Source organism: Gallus gallus, chromosome 1, assembly GCF_016699485.2.
Source record: "Gallus gallus isolate bGalGal1 chromosome 1, bGalGal1.mat.broiler.GRCg7b, whole genome shotgun sequence".
NCBI classification, from domain to species: Eukaryota; Metazoa; Chordata; class Aves; order Galliformes; family Phasianidae; genus Gallus; species Gallus gallus.
In genome coordinates, this window is record NC_052532.1 from 179,479,124 (window position 1) to 179,491,343 (window position 12,220).

Consider the following 12,220-nt stretch of genomic DNA (forward strand, 5'->3'; position numbering starts at 1 on the left):
CGAGCATCTGTTGCTGTCTATTGTTTCCAACAAATGGACACTCGGAGAGTCCTTGAGTGCCGGCCGACGTCACGGGCTCGGCGGCCCTCAATGAGCCTTTGTGCCTTGTTTTTGCTTGGCTTCGTGCTCTGCGCGCGCTGTGGGCGCTTGCAGTTCACCTTTCGCTTAAAGCCCGCCGCGGGGAGGGCGCGCTGCCGTCAGCTCTGTGCCGTCAGCTCTGTGCCGTCACCTCAGTGCCGTCAGCTCAGTGCCACCCGGCTGTGTCAGTTCTCTAAATCCGCGCGTGGAAAATTACTCCGTTGGCCTCCGTGCCAACAGAAAGAACCTAACCGGCCGTGGGCTGCAGCGGGGCTGTCTTATCCCATCAGCCAAGCATTTCGCGTGCCCTTTCAGGGCGCAGCCTTCCGCAGGCGTTTTCTTTCTGAGTTGTGGGAGTTCGGAGTCGGAGTTCGGCTTCATTCTGTGTGCGTGACGCTGAGTCAGGCGCCAGAGGTGTCCCCACGCCGCTCGGCCCCGTGCCATGTGTCACGGCGCGGCGCTGCCCACACGCGGGTGCCGCAGCTCTCGGTGCGTGGGCACCGCTCTGCAGCGCTGCGTCGGGCGGGGGCGTGGAGCTGCGCGCGGGGACGCAGCCCCGCTTCTGCGGTGGGTACGGGGGAGCGATAGCCGTTGGTCGGGTTGTAACTCTCGTCTCTATTGAGCTATCGATTTAGCAGAAGAGGGGTTGTGAGAAAAATAAACGGCGGTGTTCCCAGATAAGCGGCCTCCCGGCGAGCGGCAGTCACAAGGCAGTGGCACGTTTCCAGCTTTGTGCCGAAGTGACACAGCTCTTCTCTCAGGTTGGGAGGTTGGAGGGCTGAAGTTACCGTAGGCAGCATTAAAAACCACGTGGAAGGGGACGCGATGTGACACGTCAGGAGCTGTCCAGAGAGTTCTCCTCGGGTACTGACTGAAAGAAACAGTATGAAAGTGTCTGGAGGGAGAACGGGAAGAGCTCTTGTCGCTTGCTGCTGCCATCACGGCAGGGAGCGTTGCCGGCCTTGCTGATGTTCAGAGCTGCCAGATAAAGTTAGTTTGCTGCAAATGTGGTGAAGTTATAGAGTGAGAAGCTGGCTCACTGTGTATGTGGTGAGAATGTGGATTTGTCCACGCAATGCGTGACTGGGGGATAAGGAATGAAAGAGGTGAAGTTCTTGGGGGAGGCAGTTCCTGGTAAAACAGCAAATGAAGTGATTTCAGCCATTGTCAGGGTAGGTATGCAGCTTTATTCTTCAGAGACCTTCAATTGCTGCTCAGCTTTTAAGAAGGGGTACTGTTGGCAGGGGTTAAAAGGGAAGTTGTTCAAGGCATTGCGGCTTTGTATTGGATGTGTTAAAAACATCAAAGCTGTCCTATCACTTTGTATTGCATTAAAAGTGTGTGGGCGTAGAGGAAAGGGAGGATTTTCAAGTTTGTAAATGTAACCAAAACTTTAAACCAAGTTGTGAAGAAAGACCTGATTGTCCAAAGATACTGTGCATTAAAGCAGCACCCGGTGCGTCTCACAAGCTTTTCCCAGAGTTGGAGGGACCTCGGGAAACTCTTTGCTTTCTACATTGAAGGGCTGCGTCTCTGTGTAACTCTAGCAGCAGGCTAATTCTTGGCTCTGCTTTGAATTAAATAACTTTCTCTTTCGGTTTTAGGCGTCTATTAATTACTCTGTGAAATGAAACCTTCAAGTCACGTAGTTCAAGGAGAAACAGAATTATTACACTGACTCAAACAGGGAGCACTTTGATTTGAGAACTCCAGCTAGTGCGTATGGAGGATGATGTGAGGGCTTTCCTGTGTTTTATAGAACTGTGTTTTGTGGAAGAGACTTGCACCACACTGTTTGGAAAGCACAACCTCTGGTACTGAAATGGGACATACCCAGGGTTCCAGTTATGCCTCAATTCTTTGCTAGCCCTGTTTTTAGACAAGTTTCTCACCTTAAAACAATAGAGTACTTGTGTGAGCCACACTTCTTAATTTCCATTTTTACTTCTGTATCGGATGTACATGGGAAGACTGCATGGGAAGATTGCATATTGTTGTTGTAGAACTCATCCAGATCTTGGTTGGGTGCCTTAAGCAAAAATCTGAAGTTAAGATGACAGTTTATATTTATTAAGCTTAGCATGCAAGTTGTTCAGCACATCTGTCTCTAACTGGTAAAACTTCAAGTGTTGCATAAACATCATTTCGCTGTTCTGTGTTCCTTTCTATTTAACTACCGTGCTGGCTGCTGCCCAGTTCTCATTAGTACTTCTGAAGTTCTTGGGATCTCCAGTTGAGAAGAAAGCAGCTGCATCTTCAAAATGGCTCTGGCTGTAAATATGTTTAAAGCGTAACAATTGTCCCAGTTATATAGTAACTATTTTCAGAGAATCAGCAAGTCAGGTGTGGTGGGTGTGGGGAAACAGGAGGGAAATGGAGTGTTATACCTTCACCTCCTTAAAAGAACACCAAGTGTTGCTATGTAAAACTCTGTAGTATGTGACATTGGTCACATCTCTTCTTTTTAACAATTATTATGATGTTTTATTTACAAAATTAATCTTCTTTATTTTATTTCTGTTCCTGTGAGATTGCTTGTCCTGGTTCCCCTGTGGTCTGCCTGTATCTCAGACAGTTGTGTAGGTATCTCCTTACCTGACTGACAGATGCACATAGAGGTACAGCCTGTGATGAATGCACAGCTTTATTGGACCTCGCCAAGCGTGTCGTTAGGAGCTGCTGAGCTTAGTGGAAGGGATGGTTGCCCCATGGCTGTTCACAGGCTATGCTAGAACAGGTTTTGGCAGAAAGCCGAGGCCAAGAGGGTGAGTACAGTGGCCTGTAAGTTTCCTATCGCTGCCTGTAAAGCTGTTGGAGATCACAACAACTGCAATGCTACATGACTGCAAAGAAAGTGTATTTATGTTAAGCAAGTTCCAGTAAATGGGTAAGCTGGTGTTACGTGGCCGTGGCTGAAACTCTGTGGTCCTGCCATCTGTGTGCCAGCAGGCAGGTGCTGAGAGCTCACAGCCCGGGGAGCACCCTGCAAAGAGACTTCTTCTGAAGGAAGGCCCTGCGCTGCCAGACGGGGCCCTGCTGATGCTGAGGCTCCGTTTTTCAACATCTTGGGCCTCCCATCCCCTCTTCACCTGACCCCAGCCCCACGGCTGTGTGCATGAATGTTTCTTTTGAGAACAGCTGCTGCATAAATTATCTGTCAGAATTTTGGCATCGTGCGCTTTCTGCACCATCGCTTTCTGGATAAAGCTTTCTTTGTTGTCTTTCAACAATTGCTTTATTTGTTGGCTTCTGTGGCATAACTGGAAACATGGATGATAATGATTTCAAAAAATCAAACTGCTGCATTGTTTAATGAATTGAAATCTCAATTGTTCATTTTAAGAGACTTTCTGTTTGGTTTGTGATGCGCGGCGTCCGACCTCATGGTGACTCAGTGCAGAGACGGATCACAGCAGCACGTGCCACGAAGGCGTCGAGGCCCGGGCAGCTGCTGTAGGAGCTCTGCACACACAGCCCCACAGGGCTGGCATGGAACGGGGGGTTAAGATAAAACTGGGCGTATGTAATTAACTGCGTCAGAGCAAAAAGCTTAGTGAGAGCCAAAATAATTCTGTCTGCTAAATATAAATTGGATACACATAAATGGCCGAAGTGAGCTCCTACTGCAATGATAATAGTGGAGATGAGTGTTTTGCCTGGGGGTGATATTTGGTTTCTTTCAATCAAATATTCTGATTATGTTTGGTTTGTTTTAATGCTAGTCAATGCTGATAGCTGGGGAAGGTAGGGTGTTTTTTTCTATTTGCTGCTTGATTTCAGGTGTTGGTTTTTTTTTTTTTTGCTCCATTTTGAGATCTGGGAAGATCTTGATTTTTCTGTAGTGATGATAATTAGTTGCAGTATTTTATACGAATATAGTGTTGTGAAGTTGTGTAACTCTGAGCATGAAAATATGTAGACATAGGCTGCTCCTGCACTGTGTGCGGATTTATTTCCATATTACACATTTCCAACTAACATCACTGTTGGACTCGTGTGACGTTTTTTCTTACAATGCAAAACGTGGTTTGTATGATCCGCAGTAAGAACAGATTCAGCACAATTGAGGAAACCTAGGATTTTTTTCTTTTAAATCTGTAATTTCATTTACTTAATCTAAGATACTGCAGCAGACACTTCAATGAAAATTGAGGTATTGTTTGCCCTGTGTGGATTCTTTCTTTTCTGTTCTCTATGCTCCATAATCCCCTATGGGGCCCATAAGGTCTGTGGGGCAGTGACACCGTTTGTGTTTGGTTATGGACAGGAGGATTCCTAACTTTCAACTGGTAGCTTTGTTTTATTGCACGCAAATAGTACATGTTAATTGTGTAAACTCAGTTAAATTATACGTCTACTAGCTGTGGTTTGATGACTTAAAATTATCCTATAGAATGAAATGTTGTAGTGACATTTCAGATTTAAATGATTGCCCTAAGGTTTTAGAGTCTGCTTTCAAATAGTAATTTAGGCTTGGTTTATAGCAAGTTGAATAAAGTGTTTAGGTCAAACCAAAAGCAAAAAATGAATATCTGGAAGCATTTGCAACGGTAAGATGGTGTGGCACAACTCTTTTAGAAAGTGGTAGGCACATTTCTTCCAGAAAGACTTCAGAAAGCGATCAGGCACAGCCCGGCCTTGTGCCATGTGCTCTCATTTGTTTTCTGGAGCCTGAACTTGAGTAATAGCAGTAGTCCTACCACACCTCTTCTTTTCAATGCAAATCCAGGCACATAAAAGCAGTTGTGCCACTCACTGTTTGTTTCAGTGCTGTTGAGTTGGCGCACTTCTAAAGCGGTGGATGAGACTCTAAGTTAGCTTTGGAACGGTTCGTTTTCTGAGCTTAACTCTGGGGCTGAGCCTTTGCTGGCAAGAAGGTGAGCGTGGGGGTTGCTGCAGCTTGGAGTCCTTCCTGCTGATAGCAGAAGTTACAGCTAAGCTTGTTCTACTTTTTCTTTTCTGGGGGGTGCTAGAGAAAGCAGGGAGGAGAGAGAGCAATCTCTTCTGTGAATTGAGTGTGTGCTATTGCATTTTATCGAAGGACAGCGTTGTACGGACCCAGGAAACCTCATAGAAACATCATGTCTTATCTTACGCCATTTCCACGCTCCTCCTCCCCCCAAAGCTCTTTCAGTAAGAACTAAAAACAGGGAGAAGATGTAATTCTGGAGAAGTTTGCTCAAGCTTTTCAAAATTGTATCGAACTGTGTATTCAAATAGTAAAATAATGTTACTGATGCTGTCCAGTACTTCAGAATATTCTTCTTTACAAGCTGTAGAGCAGGAAAAGAAAACCAGGAAATGCCAGTGCCCCTTAGCTTGCTCTGCAAAGCTTTGTTCTTATTTTCTGTGTTTTTATAAGAAGCAAAGGAAACATAACTTATTTAAATATATGTAACGATATATTTGCTTTTTTTTCTTTATGATTGAGAAATCCATTGTACAGAAGTTTGCTTCTGATTAATAAATTGCTTGAAATACTTCGGTTTTGTCTCTAAACTTCTTTAAGTACTTCTGAGAATGTTACCTTTCTGGTATAGTTATGGAAATACAACACTGCAATCTCAGATTACGCTGAGTAGTGCATAATCTTCCTTTGCCTTAGCATGAATGATATTGCAGCTCTGTTATTTTGAAGGCAGTGCTACCTTTGGTACTCTTTGCAGGGCTGGTTCATAGAGTCAGTGCTTTAAAAATGAGCAGGAGGGTGTCTGCTGCTTAATCTTTCTAAGTTGGGATGAACAGAATCAAGGCAGAGTGCGACCTCCCAGCCACACTACAAGCATTGTGGGTTTTTTGCAAGACATAGAGACGATTTTGGTCTTGTAGAACACAACAGTAAATAATTTCATAACCATTTAAACATTACTTACAGCCTTCCTCCTTACAAAATGAAGAAAATCTCCTTTTCTTAATTTTTATTTTTGATTTGTACTGTAATGGTTTACTTGCGTTATCTTCATGTGGGAAAAATGAGTGTATCATTTCTTCACTGAGAGAAATGGATGCTTTTATGCACAAGAAACAGTTGTGAAGCTTAAAGATCGTGTTAGCTTTTTCTTTGTTTGCATGAAGTTTCAAATTTGGCTGGCATTGACAGTTTAAATTACAGCTTTGGAGTTTCTTGAACAAATTTTTCTTCCCATAATGCTAAAGGCTTTCAGTACTGAAAGATGTCTAATATCACTTTTTTTTAAAGAACTTGTAGCATTTGGGGAGCTATCTTAATTCTAACCTCAGTGGAGTATTTTATAAATGCTGGAAAGGAGGTTACTTTCTAGAAACCTGTAGATTCTGGTAGTGGATAACTTTAGCTGCTTGTTATTGTTACCTACTGAAAAGGACATTTTGTACGTGTAGAACACCTGTTTATCTGTGTTGGCATTTGTGCTATTTGCTGTGATGTATGCAAACTCTGTTATGATTAATTTTAAGACAGCCCTTTTTATGTTTGTTTTTGACAGAAGGGAACAAAGAATTTATAGAAGACTGAAGTGGACAAGAGAAAACCAGCAAAATGCCGAAACCAGTAAGTTGCTTTTCTCTTACTCATCTAAAATTTAACAGAACTGTCAGTTTTTTGAAGTGGTAATTCTCTGTGGAGAAGGACCTGGGTGTCCTGGTGGACAACAGGCTGACCATGAGCCAGCAGTGAGCCCTTGTGGCCAAGAAGGCCAATGGTTTTCCTGGGGTGCATTAAAAAGAGCGTGGCCGGCAGGTTAAGGGAGGTCATCATCCCCCTCTGCTCTGCCCTGGTAAGGCTGCATCTCAAATACTGTGTTCAGTTTTGGACTCCTCTGTTCATGACAGACAAGGAACTTCTGGAGAGAGTTCAGTGGAGGGCCACAAAGACGATAAAGAGTCTGGAGCATCTCCTTTATGAGGAAAGGCAGAGAGACCTGGGGCTGTTCAGTCTGGGGAAGAAAAGATGGGATTTTATCAATGCTTAAAATATCTAATGGGTGGGGGTCAGGTGGATGGGGCTCCACTCTTTCCAGCAGTGATTGGTGGATCAAGGAGTCATGGGCACAAACTGCAATAGAGGAAGCTCCATATGAACATGAGGAAGAGCTTGTTTACTTTGAGTATGACTCTGGAACAAGCTGCCCAGAGTGGCTGTGGAGTTTCCTTCTCTGGAGATCTTCAAAACTCACCTGGACTCTTTCCTGTGCAACCTACTGTAGGTAACCTGCTTTAACAGGGGATTGGCCTGAAGGATCTGCAGAGGTCCCTTCTGACATCTGTGATTCTGTGATCTAAGAACAGCTCTGGTTGTTTTGCCTGTGTCCATAATATGTTTCATAAGATCTCATAATATATAAGGGGAATTCAGCTGGATAGTTTAATACCAATATGTGAAACGGTACCAGGCAGCTTGGTGCTTTGAGGAGTTGGGTGTCAGTTGCACACTTCAAGAGGAGAGCAGCGCTCACAGACTGCAGGGGACTGAAAGCCTGGTTGGCTGGCGGGGGGGGTGACCTTTTAGGTACTGTTGACTTTGAAGTGAGGTGGCATACACTGGGTGGTGGAGGCACACTTTGTTCTTAACTCAAGGTCTGTTAGAATAAGTGGAAGGTTTTGCTGTAGGGTCTGTGAGGGAAAGACAAAACGTATGAAGTGTCAGTAATAGCAGTGGGTGCATTAGGTGGTGTTTTTACAGTGGTAGGGGGTGTAATCTGGAAGGTAAATGGAGAAGGGAGAGCATCTCATTTCAGCTAAAATACGGGTTCATCCACTTTGTGTCCAGAAAAAAAAAACTTTAATTTTTGTCTTGATACTGATTTTAGAATCCTCTAAGGATATACTCAGTATTCAGCAACTTGATTTTTTTTTTTGTTGTGGATGTAGTATTGTATGTTTAGTTCTTTGTCTGCCATGCGTTAAATGACTTCTGGTTCTCTTTTTCCCCTTGCATTTAGTGAGCAAAACATTCAGAAAGGGAACTGAATTGTCAGAGAAGATTTTCTCCTCTTCTTAATTGGGTTATATAATAGTGTTCAGGCTTCCTTTGTTTGCTGATGTTTCATTGAGGTAGTAGATGAGGAATGGGGCATATCTACCACTGAGTGCAGTTATGTGTGTAAGTGTGTATGTATCTTTTTGTAGGTGTATGAAAGCTTTTTCCTCTTAATTTGAAATGACAACAGTCAGTATTACACTCCAGTATTTGAAAATACTTTTTCTTCCCCCAGCTTCCCTCTCCCTCCACCCCCCCCCCCCCCCACCAGTGATTTAGACCAATATCTTAACACTTTATAAAAGGAGAATGAGTTATTTGTGTTCTAACCCCTTCCTACAGAAAGTTACTGTGCATATAACTCTAAGCAAATTCTCTCTGCATTTTAGAATGAATTTTATTTTGATGTTACATGTAACAAATAATGAAGTCGAAGATCAGTGTAAATCACTGAACACTTGATGACGGGAAGATCAATGGAAATAATTGCAGGTTTTTTTTCCTGCTTTTATGTGGAAAGTTTGTCATAGTCCAAACAAAATTAAACAAATGAAGACCAGTAAAGCATTTTACCATGGAAAGACTTTGCTTCAAAACTCAGCTGTTTTTCCTGGAAGTTTAGCCTCTGTCTGCAGTAAGGTTCATGGCACTGGCAATGATCTTCTTATGTGTGGCAGTAAAGGTCATTGTTCTTATGTGAGTGGGATTTTCTCTCTGAGGCTACTGGGTTAAGTGGCTGGAGTGCAAAGTAGTGTTTTGAAAAGGGTATAAGTGACTTTAATGCATTGTTTTGAGATATTAAGGTAATATGTGTATGAAAAATATCCACCATTAAAACATTTTCTTGTTCAGTTGCTTCTGTAGAAAAGTTTGTTAATGTACTTGGTGTGTGTTTGGAACAAAGCAGCTCTCTGTAGGTTTCAAGGAGCTTGCTCAGCATCTCTACCTACTTTTGAAATAAGTACTTTGGAGGCATGAATATTCTTGGTTCTGCCTGTCAGTGCACAATTAAGTTGCATTTAGCTTTAGTGATCCTTCTGGAAAAAAAAATTGCTGACTTGTGTTTAATTAGGTCTTTGTTACTGTAATCAAAACTGGGGCTGCTCTGCTTGGTAGGGCTATTTGCAATGTGCTCACTTCTCTGCCCAGGGAAGAATAGAGCATCTGTTGAATCTTACTTGCAATGTTTCATTTCTAAAAGAGCAGATACAAAATGTTTCTCAGCTATATGCCATTCTCTCAGCTCTTCACCAAAAATAGGAATGTGGAGTCTAAAATTAGACACCATTAGTTACGTAAGTGTTAATCATTTCATAGGCTAAGAAGATTAGGTTTAATTGACTGAAATTTGAGTTGCATTTATAAGGTGTAAGAGGAGTTAAAGTTACCAGCTGGGTTTTTTTTTTTCCTGATAGTTTGCAGTATTTCTGTGCAAGACTGCAAAGCATGAAAGAGAAAGATTATACCAGGCTGTCACAGGGCTACGTGTCAGAAGATTAAAGGCCATTCTTTGGGGCTGTGGCATTTTATGGTATTGTGTATGTAGAAGCAGCAGTTATCACATTGTGGAGCAATATGGATATTTAAAATTGGAATCAATATTTGCAAGATTAACTTAATTTCTTCAGAGTGATTGAGTTGAATGGTGTGTATTGTAATAACGGTCTGATAAGAAGTGGATTTGTTCTGCAGGGCAGTCCTTAGATATTCAGAGCATTAGTGATGGTTTGGACATATTTTTGCAGCAGAAATAGACAATTGATGTCATTTTTGAGGACCTTTGGGATTTTTTTTTAACTTTGAGTTTTATCAATTTCTGTGATACGTTATTCTGTAGCCATTAGTTCACAATGCCACTCAATCCTTACCATTTTACCTCATCTCATTCTTTAATTTTCCTCATTCATCTTTTGATCCCTCTGCTTTGAGGTTGATGCGGAGAATGCTGCGTGTTTGTGTGATGCATAAAGCAGTGGGACCAATGTGCTGCTCCTCCATAGCAGCAGTACTGTTTGAAGCAAACAAGATACAGTAACTGACTGAACCAGTTTGAAGAAACAACTTATGCTATATGCATTTGCATCATAGAAGAGAATTGGGCTACTTGTATGGCTTTTCCATAAGACTAACTTGCATTGTGTTTATTAAAACAACAGAACCACAGTACCTAATTTTTCACATGATTTTAAACAGTTTTCCTATTCTGTACTAGTGCCAGCTCAGCTTTAGGCTTCCTGATGATAGCTGAAGCACCACAACTCATTGCAGCAAACCATGGCTAAAGGACAGCAACGGCTCTTTTTCTTCTCCCTGTCCATTTGTTTCCTTTGCTAACTGCGGGCAAATGAGCCAAGCTAGTTACTTCAGAAGCTGTGAGATAAGTCTTGGTACTCCAAACATTGATTTAATGCTTATAGGTGATCCTTTGCAATAGAAATGTCCAGTGCACTTTATGGTATGGTAATTTTAACTGGTTTTTTATGCATTCCTACAGCATCTTTGTTTATAGAAGCAGGCAGCTGAAGAAAACACTGTGCCATAAGCACTTCTTAGGAATTTTTTTAAATACTTTCAAGTAACTCATTAACCTCCTCTTTTATCTTCTCCATTATGGCCTTTTAAATACAGACAGTGCTTGTCTAGAAGCTTGGTAGATGTAAATTAATCTATAAGTACATAGAGGTAGTATATTCAGAATGATACTCTGCCAGGAAGAGGCAAACCCTAACCATGTTCTTATTTTGCCTCTGGGTTGGGGGATGGGTTTAGTTATGTGTTTATCTTCAAATACCACTCTGTACAGCTCAGGAGTGCACTTCTTGCCCTAACCTCTGTGGATGGAGATCAGCGTACTCATATATCTGAACTGGGAGCAGAAAAGATGTCTTAAACCCTTTGTGTTAAAACTCTGCCTGACTGCATGGATTGAGCATTGGCAGCATCGGAGTTCTCTGTACCCTGTGTACAGCAGTCAGTGTTCTCCTGTGTCCGTGTGCTGCATTGCCAGGTCTCAGTGCTGCCGGTCGTTGCCCAGCTGTGTCTCAGCCGTGCCACAGCCTGGTTTATAAACAGGGAGCAGTCTCTCACCATGCAGGCTTTGTGAATCCTCAGGCAAGGTCAGGGCTACCCAGTTGTGAAACCTCCAGTTACGTTTTTAAGTATTTCCCACCCACGACCACGTGGACATTTCTAGGTCAGCAGTAAATGAAATAAACTGTTAAATTGTGACACCAAATATATGTTTAGACACGAGGACTTTTTAAACATTAAAAAAAGCTTCCTTGGGCATGCTTCTACGGACTGCAAAAACCACCAGGAGAATTTCTAGGTTAGGTTACAGAGTGGCATCCCTACAAAGCATCTGCTCCCAGTGCCCTGAGGCAGCTTCAGTAGCTTCTGAGGGAACCAGTGTAATCCTGGTGAGGGCCAGATTGAGAAGCTGGCATAAACTAATTCTTGTGCCTTGAGCAGTGGTAGTGTTAGAACTTCTGCAAGAGGCCCATCCTGTCTTCATGCTCGTGTGGTAAAGTTGGCTCAGCGGTTATGTTCAGAGCAGTATTTGTCTTCATAAATTGTGGTTCAGGTCATGTCCCCTGCCACTCCCAGTGGCAGTTGCCTTGAATGGCAGTCCATTACCCAAGTCACTGGGCTGTCTCTCTACCCATGTTCTCTCAGTCTTTCCCCATTGTCTTTCTTAATGCACTTTGTCAGCAAATAAAGCTAACACAGCAGCTGAGAGCGAGTGGTGCAATTTGGATTTGGGTGAGATAGGCCTTCTGGGTTTGGTCGCACCTTTTGCCAACCGTAACCTTGTTTTCCAGGATGGAAATGACATTGTTTCAAAGCTTTAGCTATAAAACTGCAGGTCTGTAGTTGTGTGCCAAAATCTAAGTTAGCCCAAACATCTACAGGAGGAAAATATATTGGGGGAAAAAAAAGTCAAGGGTAGTATTACCTTCATAGGCTTTTTCTTAAAAATATGTCATAAGAGGTTATTTTAATATCACTGTCATTTGATTGGAGACTTCTTAGTAGAACTGAAGTTCTGCAGGAGTATTAATATGACATCTATTACTTTACTATTAATTTATTTCAGCTTTTGTAAGGGATGCAGACTTTCAGGCAGTAGCCCTTCCATTCCTAGAAGAACTTTTTTAAAATAAGGGTATTTATGTAAGAAGTCCC

The 12,220-nt window shown here is 42.6% G+C and overlaps 1 protein-coding gene across 3 annotated transcripts in view; it reads left to right on the forward strand.

Annotated features, from left to right (window-relative positions):
* RDX (radixin) overlaps positions 1–12,220 on the forward strand; it is a 35,644-nt gene that overhangs the window by 425 nt on the left and 22,999 nt on the right. The window contains exons 1-2 of one of the 3 annotated variants that reach the window (XM_040649097.2): positions 811–1,250; positions 6,543–6,607. In XM_040649097.2, the coding sequence (XP_040505031.1) occupies positions 6,596–6,607 (12 nt within the window). In that variant the 5' untranslated portion in view covers positions 811–1,250; positions 6,543–6,595. Of the gene's footprint in view, positions 1–810; positions 1,251–6,542; positions 6,608–12,220 lie in introns of those variants that run through there. The other 2 variants (XM_040649071.2, NM_204751.2) reach the window with 2 other exon arrangements.